Consider the following 17,735-nt stretch of genomic DNA (forward strand, 5'->3'; position numbering starts at 1 on the left):
TGTTTAAAACAATTAGAAACATCACAGCATGTCAAGGAAGAACTGCCGATCATACATGTTGCGTAACACTGCCCCTATGGTTATTGGTGGCATTGCACCAATTCTTATGTTTGGTTATGCATCCTGATGACACATTTAACGTTGAAATGGTCCCTAACCATGAGCATAAGCAACTTTGCCAGCAAGCTTGCAGAAATAAATGGGACAAAGACCCCAGTTTCACTGTGGGGTTAAATCCAGTTGCAGGCATTAGCACTAAACCTTTCTGTTGCTGTTGCCAAATCTTCTTTAAATAGGCTTTTTATATTGGCTTACACAGGACAGCCAAACTGGTAACAAAAAGAAGATCTAAAGCAGTTATCAATATCTGGACCGCCACATGGTCAACCAGTCAGACCAGCTGTTGGACAGCACACAGAAAACACATTTCTCTCCAGATTATATGTCAAGAGCAAGCTGCGAGAACTTGATTAGTTCTGGCCGATAACGCTCGGGTAACTAAGCACAGACTAATCCTCCACTACTTTTAAATTGTTTATCTTGGTACCTGGTAGAAAAAAGAAATGGTGACACAGTGACTTGTGAAAGTACCCCGATCAGTACGCAGCTAACAGTTAGTTGGTATCTGCTTTGTAGCTTAAACTGAAGGTTTTTATCATCTCCACACTTGGACTGGTCAAATCTGAACTGAATATTTCTATCCTTATTTGTGAAACTTTTATTCTACATGTGAAAACACACAAAAAGGACATTTTCAGTTATTGTTTTTAAGTTAAAACCACCTTAAATGGCAAAAACAAAACATTGGGATTATGGTTTCCCAAAAATATACCTAAAATCCTTTCTTGTTATTGTAGATATCGTGCGCCGTCTCATGATCTGAACATGTCATTACACCCCTATGTTCAGAGTAATTTTGCAGACCAATCAGTTTTACCTCATGTTGAATTTAGCAGCTTACCTATGAGAGTTGCAGTTACCTTCTGGGGCTGAGAACACTGTTCAGATCAAATGCTTTTAAAGCCAAGAACGAACTAAAGAACTAAGCTTTTTATAATTACTAACATCAGTTAGTTGGTCTATAGAGACACTTGAATTGCTAGATTTTCATCTGCCAATAAATACTGATACTTGAAGGCTTTAACTGTTCAGTCCAACCACTGTTATTCTTTGTACCTGCATAGTAGATTTGACACCTGATGACTTATTCTTGCTTGTATGACAAAGTCTAAGAGGCTTCCCATCACCAGGATCTGCTAATGTTCTTCACCTCTTAGTGCAGAATAGTTTTATTTTCTGTGTTACATGGCAGGCCACTGAAACGACAAGTTAAATTGAGGCCGTCGAAGGAGAAAGCGCCCAAAGAATAAGAGTCCATCAGTGGAAGAGAAGCAGAGCCCACTGAGAGGCTGAAAGAAATCAGGGGGTTGCACTACAATAAGTAGGGCGTTTAGATTGAACTTAGAAAGTAGTTGATGCTAAGTAGTTCTTGTGGGGGTCCATTTGTTCCTGTGTCAGCTTGTACCTAAAGAGAGATTTTTTTATTGATGTTTCTATAATCGTAAAAAAGCCCTGAGTAGATCCAATCATGAGTAAAAGCAGCTCTGAACGATCAGAAACGTTTAGCAAAATCCAAATCTATTTAATCACTTAGATTTAGGTAAAATAGTCACTGTGTAGATTTTACTGCATGCTGAAACAAGTCATTCATGCTTTCAATGACCTCAATTTAATACTAAAGTAGTTTTCTCCAAACACTTTAAGATCCTGGTTTTCTATGTCTCAATTTAACCCCTAGTTGTCCCCTTCAAGTACCAATTCTGTTATAAAGGAACATTACAACCACCATGTTAACTGTGGTAATTGCTAACTGCTAACACTTAAGCACCTTGTTACCGGCTGTTGTGCTTTGTAGGTATTAATCATTTTAAGCTTGCTACTCAGCAGAACCAATTTCTGAACATTACTGGAACAGGCCTGTCTAAAGGGTGTGAGTGTTTTATTACAGTGGCCTCCAGACTTATTAGCACTCCTGGTAGATAGTTGTTAAAATCCCTAAAATTCATCCATCTCTTTTATGAAGTAGATTTGTTCAGTGAGGAAAGATAATCTCTTAAAATAATTTTTTTTAAAATAGCCAGTGCTAGAAATTTGATTTATATCCTTTGTTGAATCTCTCAGACCATCCCGAGCCCTAGATCTTCTCCTAGGCTCTCTTCTTTGCAGCTTTTCAGCAGGTTTTCCAGAAGATTAAGGTCATGGGACTGAGATAGGCATGAAATAAGGTTGACGTGACCTGAAGAAAGTGACTCTGATTACATATACCAGCTTATTTATCTGCCTTTTTGACTCTTCTGACACTGAAAAGAACAAATGTTTCCTTCTCTATAAGCTTTAAATTAGAGCACCTGTGGGGCTTTGGGTGGCTGCTTTCAGTTTAGATTCTTCAGCCACAGTCCTCTTGATTGTCTGGACTAATGACCTTAACCCACACCACCTGAATCCACAGGTTAAGCTTCATCTGATAAAAGGTACAGCAGCATACAGAGTAACAAGTAGGCATGGTGGAGCATGTCCAAGCTTCTGTAGAACATTTCAGGAGGTGTGTTATTATCATAGGTAACTAAAAAAGGAGAAATGCTGCTAAGCTGCCAACCAGTTACTTCGAAAATAAACTTGCTGGTATGTTGAAGCGATCCTTCAGCAGCAGCGCTAGGACAAAGGGGGATAGGCCAACCAAAAACATCTTCATCTGCTCCTAACAGAAAAAGTTGTTGTCTTATACGGGTGGACATAAGCAACAAAGTGAATCTAATTAAGGGCCAAAGATTTCCACTTGTCTGCATTAGTTCGTTGTGCATGGTTTGGTCCTGGCATTTGAGTTATGCCTCCAAGTTAATGATTGCATTGTCATCCTTGTATCATATCCACATACCTTTTAATGTGTTCTAATTAACGAGAATAAAATGCATGTTTTTCATTCCTACTCTCACTTCCACTCTTTACCTCTTACTGTGGGCTAGAGTAATGTTCAGTGCCCATTTATTTCAATGAGGACCCCACTTAAGCTCAGAGGGCCCAACAGAAACTCACATTGAACAGAACATCTAATGCAAACACCAAGTTTTTCTGCTTCCCTTAGTAGCAGCTGCAACTAAGACAGATAAAATAACGTCTCACACACAGGAACCCTTCTTTGGAGCGGTTGCTCATAAGATCTGGTATGCAAAATGAAACCCCTGGATGGTATTTCATTATCTCACTGGTGCCTGAAATAAAAACTCACTCCTACCATCTCCCTTCATTTTGTTCTGCTGCACGAAGACTAGTTTTGTCTGAATGCCCAGGAACACAGGAGCTGATAATGTCCCCTGGGTGTCTATTGAAATATTTTGTTCAGCAATAAAAAAAAACAAAAAAACTGGATAACACTTAGAAATACAGCAAGATAGCACAAAATGCCTCCTGTTCTGCTGCGTAGCTTTTAAATTATACTCATCTATTGTGTTTTTACTATTGCAATTAAGTCCTGCTTTTGATCAAGATGGCGACGGCAGCCTCGGAGCTTCGCTCTCTCTTTGTTTTTATATTTTGTGTGTTTTTATGTTTTTCGAGCCACAGTTCTGTGGTGTCGGGCCACAATCCTGTGGTCTCATTCAGTAGAAAGGAATTTCTCAACATCAGAGAGTCCTCTCTTGGTTTTTTTTCACCATCTTTCATTGATCCGAGTTTCACTGAGCTCCTGGCAAGCGGAGCTGCGGCACTATATGGGATTCTGCGCCGAAAACGTCGAAGGGGAAAGCGTGCTGGCGCGCTGGTAAAGCTCCGCAAAAGAGGACTTCGCACACCACTGCCTTCAATCCACCTGGCAAATGTCCGCTCTCTAAACAACAAGATGGACGAGCTGCTTCTTCTCACCGGTAAAAACACGGACCTCCGCGGATCAGCGGTTCTCTGCTTCACCGAGACATGGCTGAGTGAAAACATCCCGGACCGCGCACTGCTGTTGCCGGACTTCCCGCTGCTCAGAGCGGATCGCAGCGCGGAGCTATCGGGGAAGAGGCGAGGTGGCGGAATCTGATTTTATATAAATGAAAGTTGGTGCAGAGACGTAAAAGTGCTGGGAAAAACATGTAGCCCGGATCTGGAGTCATTTTTCATCATCTGTAAACCGTTTTATTCACTGAGAGAGTTTTCCTCGTTTATAATAATTGGCTCATATTTTCCACCGCATGGCTGCACTTCTGCTGCGGAAAAACATCTTGCTGAGCTGATTACAGACGTGGAGAAAAAATACACGGACTCTTTCATCATAATACTGGGAGATTTTAACAGAGCAAACCTCTCAAATGAACTCCCCAAATACAGACAGCATATTAAGTGTCCCACCAGAGACAAAAACACACTGGACCATTGTTACACAGCTTTAAAGGACTCATATCATGCTGTTACCAGGGCTGCTCTGGGTTTTTCGGATCATTATCTAATCCACCTCATCCCAACCTACAGACAGAAACTAAGAGCTTCCAAACCCAAGGTTCACACTGTTAAGAAGTGGATTGAGGAATCAAAGCAGACGCTACAGGCCTGCTTTGAATGCACAGACTGGACTGTTTTTGAAGCCTCAGCCACTGACTTAAACCAACTAACTGATGTGGTGACATCATACATCAGTTTCTGTGAGGACATGTGTGTGCAGACCAAGACATTCTGCACCTTTGGGAACAACAAGCCATGGTTTACTCCACACCTCAGGAATCTGCGCAGGGACAAGGAAGAAGCTCACAGCAGTGGAGATTGGGTGCGGTACAGGCAGGCCAGGAACAAACTTACAAAAGAGATCAAAGCAGCTAAGAGAAGCTACAGTGAGAAGCTGAAGAACAGCCTTTCTACTGGTGATACTTCAGCTGTATGGACTGGTCTGAGAAACCTGACTGCCTACAAGAGCTCCTCCACCCATCCTGAACAGAGTTGTCTCCTGGCCAACCGTCTGAATGGCTTCTACTGCAGACATGACAAGAAGCCATTCACACCTCAAAACATCCCCTCTACATCCCATTCAGGAACAAATTCCTCCCATAAAGCAACCAACCCCCCACCATCAGATCCTCCACCTGCACTAAAGATCTCCGAGGAAGATGTAAACAGGCTCTTTCAGCGCATGAAAACAAAGAAAGCTGGAGGACCTGATAACGTCTCCCCATCATGCCTGAAAGCCTGCGCACATCAACTCCCTCCGATCTTCACAAGGATCTTCAACAAGTCACTGGAGAAATGTGAGGTCCCCTCCTGCCTCAAACGATCCACCATCATCCCGGTTCCCAAGAAACCCACCATCGTAGGATTAAATGACTACAGGCCTGTAGCCCTGACATCTGTGATCATGAAGTCCTTTGAGCGGCTGGTGTTGAAGCACCTGAAAGACATCACAGGCCCCCTGCTGGACCCCCTGCAGTTTGCTTACCGAGCAAACAGGTCGGCAAATGATGCTGTTAACTTAGGTCTACACTTCATCCTGCGACACCTCGACCACCCAGGGACGTACGCCAGGATCCTGTTTGTAGACTTCAGCTCGGCCTTCAACACTATCATACCAGACATCCTCCACCAGAAGCTCACCCAGCTCAATGTCCCAGCCTCCACCTGTCAGTCAATCAACAGCTTCCTGACAGACCGACAGCAGCAGGTGAGATTGGGGAGCATCTTCTCCCGATCCAGATCAATAAGTACTGGTGCCCCCCAGGGGTGTGTTCTATCCCCACTCCTCTTCTCTCTGTACACAAGTGACTGCACCTCATCGGACTCGTCCGTGAAACTCCTTAAGTTTGCAGATGACACCACTGTCATTGGTCTGATCCAGGACAGTGATGAGTCTGCATACAGACAGCAGGTGGATCGGCTGGTACACTGGTGCAGTCAGAACTACCTTGAACTGAACCCACTCAAGACTGTGGAAATGGTGGTGGACCTTCAGAGAACACCACCCCCATACACCCCCCTCACCATCCTCAACAACACTGTATCGGCCGTGGATCACTTCAGGTTCTTAGGAACCACCATCTCTGAGGACCTGAGATGGTCTTCACACATAGACACTGTTTGAAAGAAGGCCCAGCAGAGACTGTACTTCCTGAGGTAACTCAAGAAGTTCAACCTTCCACAGGAGCTGCTGGTGATCTTCTACACTGCCATCATTCAGTCTGTCCTGTCTTCATCCATCTCAGTGTGGTTTGGTTCATCCACAAAACAGGACAGGTCCAGACTGCAATGAACAATCAGGTCTGCAGAGAGAATAATCAGAGCTGACCTTCCCTCCATCCAGGACTTATACAGGTCTAGGGTCAGGAAAAGAGCTGCTAAAATCTCTGCCAACCCCACACACCCTGCACATAAACTGTTTATAGAGTTTCACCTTCAGGCCGTCGTTACAGAGCACTGTTCACTAAAACCAACCGCCACAGAGACAGTTTCTTCCCCCAGGCTGTTTCTCTGATGAACATTCAATAGAGTACAGAACAACAGCATACAGATGTTGCAAATGCACCTTTTTATTAGATATGTGTATATTGTACATTGTAAATTGTAAATTTGTATATTCTGTAATACAAAAACAGAACAAAAGAGCAAAGTGTACCGGAGTCAAATTCCTTGTTTGTATGTACGAACTTGGCAATAAAGCTGATTCTGATTCTGATCAACAGATTTCAAAACGTCCACATTAGTTGTATACCCCTGATTTATACCTGTACATATAGTCACACCCATGGCAGGTTGAGGTTCTAAGTAATCTTTTAATTTTAGTAATGTTTCCTCTGACTGGAAGTAGTATTAATATTTTGGAGGGACTCAGCCAGAGTGCTGACTTGAAGCTGATAGCGAGTCTGTGGAAGGAGCCAAAATTAGGGTGATGATAAGGAGGTCTTCCAACCTCAGTGAGGATTGGTTTGACTGCTGTAATGACGAGATACTGACAAATCATTGTCAGTATGCTGTGTTTTAATAAAATGTAAATAATAACAGATAAATTATTAGTAACAATTGTGATTTTTTTTGTTGATCAAAAATAATTTCAAATCTAAATCTGCTACAGGTATGAATAATCTTCAACTAAACTAAATCAAATTGATATGTGAGCACATGCTACATTAGTCTTGTATCTCATTTTTACAATTTAAATATATTTGTTTGGAAATCAATGTAAGCAGAATGCCTTTTATGTTGTTTCTCACTGTTTTTAATGGAGAAAATATGACCCAGAGCAATAAACATGAATAAAAGGACTATTACTGGTCAGTTAGCTGACATTCCTTGTAAACGCAGAACAGGAAGAATGTTCATCAAATATTATTTTATGGGAGTATCTTAAAATATTTGAAATCAAGCATTTTTTTGTCATTTTGAGGAACATAAATAACCTGAGAAATTCATCTTTAAAACATCCCTAAATCTTTTTCTTAGAATGGAAAATGTTTGGCACAACACCAGTATTTAACTTCTTTAACCACGTTTTTTTGCTTTTTTGTTAATTTCATATTAAACAGGACCACAAACGTCCGGTGACTTTAGCTCAAAAGCAGACCGAAGACACACTTGTTATTTAAACTTGGCTAAATACAGCAAAAAAACAACAACTGGGCCTTTCTTTTATTAATAACAATCTAACCAAAATATTGGGTGTACTGCAGTATCTAAATTGGATTCAAGTCGAGACTTTGGCTAGGCTACTTCAAAACCTTATTTTGTCATCCGGAGGTGGCCTTTCTGCTGTGCTTTGGATCATTGTCCTGCTGCAGAACCAAATTGGACTTAAGGGTCCTGTACTGTTGGCTGGACGTTCCCCTGCAGGATTTTCTTGTAATTATTAATTATTATTAATGATTCCATCAATCATGGGAAGTAATCCAGGTTCTCAGGAAGCAAAGAGGCCCCAAACCATCACCCTGCTACCACCATGTTTGACAGTCAGCTTGGAGGCTGTTTCTGAAATGCTGTGTTGGTTCTAGCTCAGATGTAACATGACACACGGCTTTCTGAAAGGTCATCTTTTGTTCTACCAGTCCACAGAATATATTCCCTAAAGTCCTGGGGATCAGCAAGAGAGGTGATGGTAAATGTCAGACTGGCCTTTCTGTGCTTTGTGGTCAGCAGTGGTTTTAGTCTAACTCTACCATGGATGCTAGTTGTTGTCCAGTCTCTCTCTTTCTTATTGTTAAATCATGAACCCTGATCTTAACTGAGGCAAATGAGGCTTAGATGTTGTTCTGAGATGTTTGGTGGCCTGGATGAATGGCCCCTGTGACCCTTTCCAGACTGATAGATGCCATTATTTTTTTAGATTTAGATAGAGGTTATATTTAAATTATGTATCATATCTACAGGTCTGACTTGTGAAATTTAGCTCAGCTTTCTAAAAATATGTAGTTTAAACATAGATAATTCATGATTTAACAAGGGGGGCACTTACTTTTTCCCCTGAGGGCCAGGTTTGTTTGGATAGCTTTTTTCCTGTAATGAATGATTTGAAAACTGTCTTTTGTATTTAGTCAGATTATCTTTATCCAATATTAATATCAATGTCTGGATGCAGTTAGTGTGTGAAACCAAAGTCAAATTCCTTGTTTGTTCTCACAGCCTTGGCCTTGTTTGCAATCCTTATAATTATCTAATTTACTGTCAAAAAATATATAAAGTTGACAATTTTTTTCCTGTTCCTGAAAATATTGCCTGTTTAGTTTGCTGTTGAGCAGATAAGAATGAAAACTGTCACAATAAAATGATTTTTGTGACGTTTGGACCGTAGTCATGTAATGCAAGACAGTGACAAGATGGGATTTAAATGATGTGGAAATGTTATTTTCTGTCATGAGGGACTTTAGACTTGACCTGAAAGTGGAAAAACAATTCTGAGTTAAGTTTGTGTAGATATTCAAGGCAAGGAATGCTTAAAACCTAAATAACTTCCTTGCAGAGCACCTGTAGGAGTTTCGAAGGCATGTTCTCTCCGGAGGACATTTACAGACTGTGAAGAGATCCTCTCAGTTCTTCAGTTCAAGATCTCTTTACATATTTTTGGGGATTTCCAAGTACATTCTAATCTCTAAAGGAGGCTTTTGCTGCCACCAGCGCTGATAAATCAGAATACCTCGGTGTTGGCATTTTGCTAGCCTCGTCATTGTCTTGCCATCGTACCTCTCAGTCAGCGGTTACTTTTCCTGCCAAGATCTTGTCATGATGCCAGAACTTATGCAGATTTTAAGATGTGCTATTTACGCAGATGTTAAGACGCACAGAGGGACGCCAGGCTGAGTGTGCAGAACAGGCCGGCACGCTGAACACTCCTGTCTTCTTTCATCATCGATGATTCAAATGGGGCTGTCACCATGCCGGTTGCATCAGCTCAAACTCATAACTATACATGCTGTCAGAAGGCTGTATAATGCAGAGAGGCGATAACATTGTGGTGCTAGCAGGTGGAAAAAGGCAGCTGCAGCGATACTGGGTACTAATCTGTTCCTTTCAAGTGCCCACATGAAGCTATAGAATCTGGTGGGTGCAAGGATGATGTACAGTGCTTTGGAGCTGAAGAAGAGGATGAGAGTTAGCATGTATGACTTGGAAAACTGAACAGTTCCTTAAAGCTAATTTATTTGCTCTATGCATGGGGTACATAAGGAGGCCTTACTCCACCTTCCTTCCACCACCCTACTCCCATTAGGGTGTACCCCCAGGCTATAATCACCATTATAGACCATATAAGTCTCATCTTAGCTTTGCCTAAGGGCATCTTGTATTTTTTTTGTAAGCTTGTTTTACCACTAGCTAATAGTATCTTCCTAGTTGGACATTTTCTGTTCCTGTTTCTCCTATTTAGGTAACGGTGACTATCGTGATCCGTGTCTTGCCTTGTTCGAGGCTGATGGATAAGCCCGATAACGGCTTTACACAGTCACTCTTTTATTAACAGGCTTTCCGGATGAGGGGAACCTGCTGCTTGCGGATGGCTCTGTCATCTCCTTAAGTAGCTATATGAGTTCTTGCTTCACGGGGCACACAAGGACGCCGGGGTTCAAGTTAGCTTTTGATCTGAACAGACTTACACTGCAACTAAAAAGAAAGTACTCCCTCTGTCAGTTCAGTGGTGTGATGTCTCAAGAAGCTGTCACTGTCAACTAAATCCTGCATCTATATTTAAAAGGGAAAAGAGCTGCCAGGTCATGCTAATCAAATGCCATTAAATAATGTGTGACCACCTTTATAAAAGCAGTTTGTTTTTTGCAGTTTGCTGGTCTGGAGCATGTAAGTGTTATCACATTGCCAAGGCAGAAAGACATCAGCAGTGCTCTTAATGAAGCAATTTTTGCTTCCTATCAGACTCTGCAAACCTTCGTTATCATGTTAAATTTGAGGTTTATCACTTTCAAAGAAAAAGACTGAACACCTCTGGGTTGTTTGGAAGAGTTGGCAATTAAAACCTCTTTTTAAAGGGAAGTTTTCCTTTCCACTGTTGCTACATGCATGCTCAGCGTGAGGGATTGCTGCAAAGTCACAATGCAAACAACTGTCCAGGAGGAGTGATTGCTGCATGTCAGTGACTCCTGGGTTTCCTTGGACAGAAAACTTTTAAACAAATTTGAATGATTAACTGAACTTGACCGCATTTTTTGATAGCTAGGATCATATTGTAAAGTATGTAATTGACATTGAATCTGCCTATATGATCGGGCGGACTTTTTTTTATTTGTAAAATAAAAAAAAAAAAAAAAAAAGGAAATGACCAAGGTGTTGCAGTGGCCCAGTCAAAGTCCTCATTAAATTGAAGCATTGTAAAATAAGAGCAGCCACCTGTCTTCTCCATAATTCATCTAGGAGATGACTACTTCATGGTATTGGATTTAAATGTGGTTCCACAAGATGCTGTGTTGTGGAGTCTACTTGCTTTTTCATTCACAGCTTTTCTATTTTGGCCTAATCTTTACAAATAGTGAGAAATATTGGCAGTATGTGTTTCTGTACTATTTAGGATAGATTTAAACACTTTTACATTAAACATTGTAAAAATCCAATTATAATAAAGTCTTGATTCTTTAGGGTGTACTTTCTTTTTACTGTAACTGTGTATGACCATTTCTAAAAATTCAAGCCTACACACAAGACATTCTTGAAAATCCTTCCGATCTCCAGGTGTTTCTACATTTATCTCTCTGTGTTCATCAGTCTATTGAATGAGTGAAATAAAACACAGTCCTGCCTTGCTTGTTTAGCAGAAATGTATCACATTCACCATCTAAAGTACATTTTTTCAGTATCTTTCTCACTTTCTGCTTCCAGCTATCGGTGAGCCTGTAAGACTGGAATGGTTTAACCCCCTGGGTGAGCGCATCGTGAGCTCCAAACGAATGACACTCCAGACGGAGTCGTTCCGGTCCCGACTCATCATCTACAACGCCATCATCGAGGATGCGGGAATCTACCGCTGCCAGGCCACCGATGCCAGCGGTCACACAGAGGAGGCGTCAGTTGTGCTGGAGATCTACCGTAAGTTTCGCCTGTTACCATGCAACCGGGTTTCACAGTAACCTGCAGATGCTCCTCGTTGGTCTCCTGGGGAGTCAGACACGAACAGAATAAACCTTCAAAATTAGGCTTTGATAACAGGGAGAGACGGCTGATTCATATTCTCATCTGCACCACAGGCTGTTAAGGATGCCCCTGCGGTTGAGGTCCACATGCACCTTAAGCTGTGTGAGCTCCTGTGAATCTGTGTTCGCGATTAAAGTATAATAAAGCTAGCAATGCCTGTGGGACCCGGATCCTGCCAAGCTTAACGAGAGACCTGTCACTTTGTCTAACCTGCCTTTGTGACCCATTAACGTTGTGAAGCAAGGGGGTGGCTCAGTTGCTACAGAGACTGGCCCATCACTGACTCTGTCCTATCAGGAGCCAGCCAATTACCTGCCCTTTGCTCCTTTAATGTATCCTTGACCACATGATGCAGCTAAACCCTGAACGTCTTATTTTTGTTCTTCGCTGGGCACACAAATGCAAAACGCATGCAACACACACAGTAATGTACACTTCCTTTAGAAAATTGTGGAAAAAGAAACATTAATGACTCTATATATATTTATCTGCCAGCTTCACCAATCAAACTCAGTTCATTAAGATCAACCAATCAGATATAACTGTTTACTTATTAGCAACATAAACAATGAAAGGATTTAGGATTCTTTAACAGAATCTTTAAGGATTTCAATAAGCCCATTTTCAGGCTGGGTAAATCTTACAGGATGCAGAGCTGAATAAACAACATATGAGCGGTTATATCCTTGAAATGACCTGACTTTAGATGAAAAAAGGATTTAAAAAGAACACGCTCCCTCCCGTTCAAAGCCAGATTAGAAACATAGTATGAATGAACAATAAAGTGCAGGATTTCTGCTCAGAAAAGTTACATGACAACCATGTGAACCTTGTGATCTGACTGACTAAATACCCTAAAGCATGATCAGGGACAACGGCAAGTTTAATTAGAAGAATTGTCAAACTACAGGGACTAAACTCCAGGAAACAGACAAAATCTTATGCACGTCTACACTCTGGAAATCCTCACCTGCTGTGCTGCTGTCTTTCCTTCCTCTCTGAGAGGCATTAGCCGAGGCACCACAGCTACAATCCCACCTGCTGCAGCTCAGTCATAGCCTCGTTCACCACATTACCAGCTCCATTGTTTCCGTGGCAACCGTGCGCCGCTCGCTCACGGCCCCGTGGTGTAGGTTTCATGAGCAGAATGCGAATGAAGAACCCACCGTAAGCTCGAGCCTGCCGTCCTACCTGCGCGCAGCAGGATCAGGCAAAGGCTGCTCAGGTGGACCTGTTGGTCTGCAGCGTGTTAGACAGAACATTCTTAACCTCTGGGTTAAAGTACTGACATCCCATCAGCACCTGCAGACATTCCCACACAAGCTGGCTACTACTAATGATACAATGCCTCACAAATGCTAAATAGACAATATTGCCTAAAGTACTGGGATAAAATGATTGATTTCATTCACTTCCTTGTCCACCTGTGTATAAAATGAAGCACCTCAGCATGCAGACTGCTTCTTCAAACATTTATTAAATACTTGGTTGCTCTCGGGAACTCAGTGAATTTCAGCATGATAATGTGAAAAGATGCCAGTCCAGTTGTGGACATTTCCTCACTTCTAAATATTCCACAATAAATTGTTAGTTGTGTTATAACAAGGTGGACCCACATGGAAATACCAGAGGCCTTGTAAAAATCACAGAGCAGGGTAGGTGAATGCTGAGGTCATCAACTTTCTGAAGAGTCAGTAGCTACACACCTCCAAACTTCATGTGACGTTCAGACTAACTCAAGAACAGTGTGTTGTGAGTTTCGTGGAATGTGTTTTCATGGCAGAGAAGCTGCATCCAAGCCTTGCATCACCAAAACGCAATGCAAAGTGGTGGTGTGAAGCAGGCCACCACTGGACTCTACAGCGGTGGAGACGTGTGCTCTGTAGTGATGAATCGTGCATCTCCAATTGGCCGTCCAGTGGATGAGTCTGGGTTTGTCGGTTGCCAGGAGAACAGCTCTTGCCCTACTTCATTGTGTCAAACGTAACGGTTGGTAAGGAGCAGATTATGGTGTGAGTACTGGGAACTTTTAGTGCTTTAGCATACCAACAACTTGTTGGAGTATTTCACGCCCCCAGTTTGGGGATGCCGTCTTACTGATCCAACATGTCAGCGCACCAGTGCTGACGTCGACCTGGTAGAGCACCTTTATGATGAAATAGAGGAGAAACAGCAAGCCAGGTCTTCTCATCCAACACCAGTGTCTGATCTCACATATGTGCTTCTAGAAGAACGATCAAAAAAGCCCATAAACACTCTTGTGGTAAGTCTTCACAGAAGAGTGGAATTTGGTAGAGCTTCAAAAGTTGGAGGGTTGTCACTCATGTTCATATGAGAGTGAAAGTAGATGGAAATATTTTTGGCGTTAAGTAAAGGTTTTGTGTGTGTACTTTGTTTTTGTTGCTCATGACCTTCGTAGGTCTTCGTAGGTTTATTTAGAACCGGCGGTGCTGCAGTGTAACACCTGCTTGCAACAGTGTTTATGAGTAACAATCAATCTCTGTAAACAGCATTTATAAATTAGGCTAGCTATTTCTTTACTATAGCACCAGCTCTAGTACCCCTATGGTAGAACAACAGAATAATAAAAGTTAATATTTTCATGATAAAATAATTTATTAGCCACCTCCTGTATTTTTATTTATTTATTTATTTTTATTTCAGTGCTTCGTAGGCATATTTTTCTAACCCATCATACTGGCCATTAAAGACGGGAACAGATGTGTTTGGACCAGGGGAAATTGGCTCATGTAAGGTGCTTAACTTCAGTGTGTGTCTGCGAACAAGAGAGCAGAAACTCTGCTGTGCTGAGTATTTTCTCAATTTGCCAATGTCAAGTGTGCAGCAGAGTGTTTCTCCAGAGAGGATGTTTCCCTTACTGATTCTCTTGTCGAGCAACGTGACTACAAAGGAAGCAGGAAGTGGATACAAACAGAGTAAATAACTGACAGCAGAAGTATTCAAACTTTACAGGAGAAGGGAGGAGGGGGCGTAGATGAGTTGGTTTATGGAAATATGCAGAGCACAACTGATGGGGGAAATGATGAGAGCGGAGTGAGTGACAGAAACGTGCAGAGGCATCCTTGAAGTTAATGAAGACAGTGAGATTCCAGGCACGTCCCCAGGAGGAGGGTGCAGTCGGAGAGTGAAAGCTCATTTTAGGGAGCCGCCTGGTATAAATCACACAGCCGAAATGCTAATGCCGGAGCCTCGCTAACGGAGAAGACTGATAGGAGAGGTGTCGCTGATTTATTCACGCCTTCATAATACCACACGCAGGTGATAGCATGTGGTTGCAGCACCAGCAGAGCTATCCTTGGCTCACATCAGTGATGCTGATGAGGCCTGAAGAAGGATCTGGTGCTGTTTGGCAGGAAGCTCTTCAGTCAGTGACTGAAGTGGCTCCTCAACCTAAAGCTGAGTGAACCAAAAGCTCCTGTTTTTAATGTTATTCTTGTGATAGATGTGGTTTTTAATTTCATCTTTCAACTTATCCATTCTCGATATATGCCTTGTTTATTAAGTACCTACAGTTCTGTGGAAATGATTAAATATTAAGTTCTTTACTTTTTATATATCCATATCTGATATACTTATTTGATATGGAAAAGGAGATTACATTGCTGGTAAAAAAAACAAAACAAAACAAAAAAAAACATTTTCCTTTTTTGACTCATTAAACAAAATAAATGACCTCTTTGGCTGAAATAACTTCAGTGACACGTTTCTTGTAGCCATCAATCAATCAATTCAGCCAGTTTCAAGTCACCCCACAGGATCTCAGTGAAATCAAGATCTGGACTTTGACTAGGCCTGTACTTGTGTTTGTCTCACCTTTTAAATAGATGGTTCAATAACAGAGGCTGAACGGACAGCCCCAGTCTTTGTCTTTCTTCTCTCTGGAAACCTTTGCGTTTTTCTTTGAGAGCAAATGTGTCATGATGACCAGAACCAGGGAACTCTGGTGCAGCCCAAATCATGGAGGCTGTGTAGGAATGCTCAGGAACCCAGCTGCTGGCTGTGTAGCAGCGCCTGCCTGTCGCACCCCTGTTGAAGAAACAGGAACAACACTCCACACAAACACAACCAACCTGGACTCAGATCCGTGTCCTGACAAAATGTTTCCTCCTTGTTGACCTTCCGTTGAATTTAAACTTGTGCAGTCTCTTCCAATTTATACAGACATATCAACAGCAGCAAGAGGCTGTTGTAAGTTTATGATGACATTTTATAGTTTTAGAGACTTCGTTTAGCTTCTTGCGGTCTGCCATCAGGGTGAACTTCCTTGGATATTTTCCATACATTGGCATGGCTGATTTCAAACTCTTCTGAGAGCTCTACCAAACCCCGCTGCTATAATCTTCTTTTCGAAGGTTTCAGACAGACCATCAGATCTCACCATGGTGTTCTCTCTCATTTCAGCAGTCAGGAGCACCAAACTAGATGCTCAAACCGGATGAATCTCCTTTAAAATGCTGAGTAATAATGTTTTTATTATCCCCTCCGAAATTATACTTTCCTGTGTGAGAAAGAAATGCGGGGATTTATTCCACGCAAGAAACTGTATTTTATTTCACATTTTACTGAATTTTTCTTCAGATTTTCTTTTTTTGAATTTCTACTTTAGTTTTTCAGTGTGTATATAAATCCACATGTCCAGATATGTTGGAAGAACACACAGCTTTTACAGGGTGTTAATACTTACAATAATCACCAAAAAACCTGGTAAACTACCTTAAAAGTTGCCTGATTGGATACAATCCAGCCAAAAAACTAAAAACTTCCAACTTTTCCAACTTCGTAAGCTTCAGTTTGGTCTCATTCTCACAGCACATTCTAATCATTTTCCTTTTGATATTTATATCCGCCGCGAACGGCCTGAAGACACAAAGATGCTGTTAAATCTGGATCTCGTTTGACTTCACAGAGAAGCTGACGTTCCGGGATGTAAAGTCACCGCAGGAGTTCCGGCACAGCGAGACAGCGGAGGTGGTGTGTGACGTCATTAGTTCACCGGTGCCGGTGGTCGTTTGGTACTACCAGGACAATGAGATCACCAAGGAGTACCACAGTAAGTCATCACCCCTTTCTGTCTCAGTTTGGTTATCTTTGTCACCTTTTGAACCTGACTTCCGCCTTATATGCCTCCCATTTCTTTAAAATGTAGGGGATGGTAGTTCTGTTGATTAAATAGCGCTGGTAAAAAGTTAAGGTCGCAACAAAATTGGTTCAATACCCCAGCTGACATTAATGTGTAAACAAAAAGAAACACAAACAATTGTTTTTCCCATGATTTCTGAGCAAGCTTAATTTAAAATGCAGCACAGAGTAGCCAGCTTGTGCCAACACCAGGTGTCAGCGGAAATGAAGGTCAACTTAGTTTTCTACAAGATGTTGCAACTCTTCATTTAACAACTAGTCCCGGCTCCTTCTGAGTCTCTCACAGCTTTAAATATTAATATATTTATGTTGATGCATTTTTAATGATCAGTGGTGGTAAAGTGTGATGGGATTTTGCAATATTTAATCAATTAAATGCTAAGAGACAAATCTAGAGTTGCAACAGTTAGAGAGGTGTCGTATTACATAGACCATAGATCTGTAACACTGCTGTTATTTGTCCACATTACAATAATTGGTGGTAGGGATAGGGATCTAACATCCTTTTTCTAAAAAAGGCTTTTTATGTGGAAATTTATTTAACTTAATACAATGATGTTGGTGGTAAAACCAATTATGTCATAGATTTAAAGGGAGTAATTGAACTGTCTAAACATTTTTATATTTAGACAAAACAAACACCTATGGTTAAATAATGACAACAATGATCTAATATGATCAATGAAGCAAACGGTTAAAACATGATTTGAGAAGAAATTAACTATTTTCACTCCCTTACAGTATAATGAGCTTAAATAAAGAAATTGCAATTTATTAAAAAGAAATAACCAGAGGTGGGTAGAGTAGCCAGAGATTACACTCAATATATTATTAGGTAATGTATACACATTAGAACAGTTCAAAGTACTTCCAATGACAATATGTACTGTATACAATTTGTTTACTTGACCTCCAAATGGCACAACAGGCTCAGC

At 41.4% G+C, this 17,735-nt stretch overlaps 1 protein-coding gene across 2 annotated transcripts in view; it reads left to right on the forward strand.

The window, feature by feature from the left end:
- Positions 1-17,735, forward strand: part of LOC124861374 (neural cell adhesion molecule 2-like) — a 715,631-nt gene that overhangs the window by 570,944 nt on the left and 126,952 nt on the right. For both annotated transcript variants that reach the window (XM_047355064.1, XM_047355063.1), the window contains exons 7-8: positions 11,329-11,535; positions 16,568-16,711. In XM_047355064.1, coding sequence (XP_047211020.1) covers positions 11,329-11,535; positions 16,568-16,711 — 351 coding nt within the window. The remainder of the gene's footprint in view (positions 1-11,328; positions 11,536-16,567; positions 16,712-17,735) is intronic.

This window comes from Girardinichthys multiradiatus, chromosome 24, assembly GCF_021462225.1.
Source record: "Girardinichthys multiradiatus isolate DD_20200921_A chromosome 24, DD_fGirMul_XY1, whole genome shotgun sequence".
Classification (NCBI taxonomy): domain Eukaryota; kingdom Metazoa; phylum Chordata; class Actinopteri; order Cyprinodontiformes; family Goodeidae; genus Girardinichthys; species Girardinichthys multiradiatus.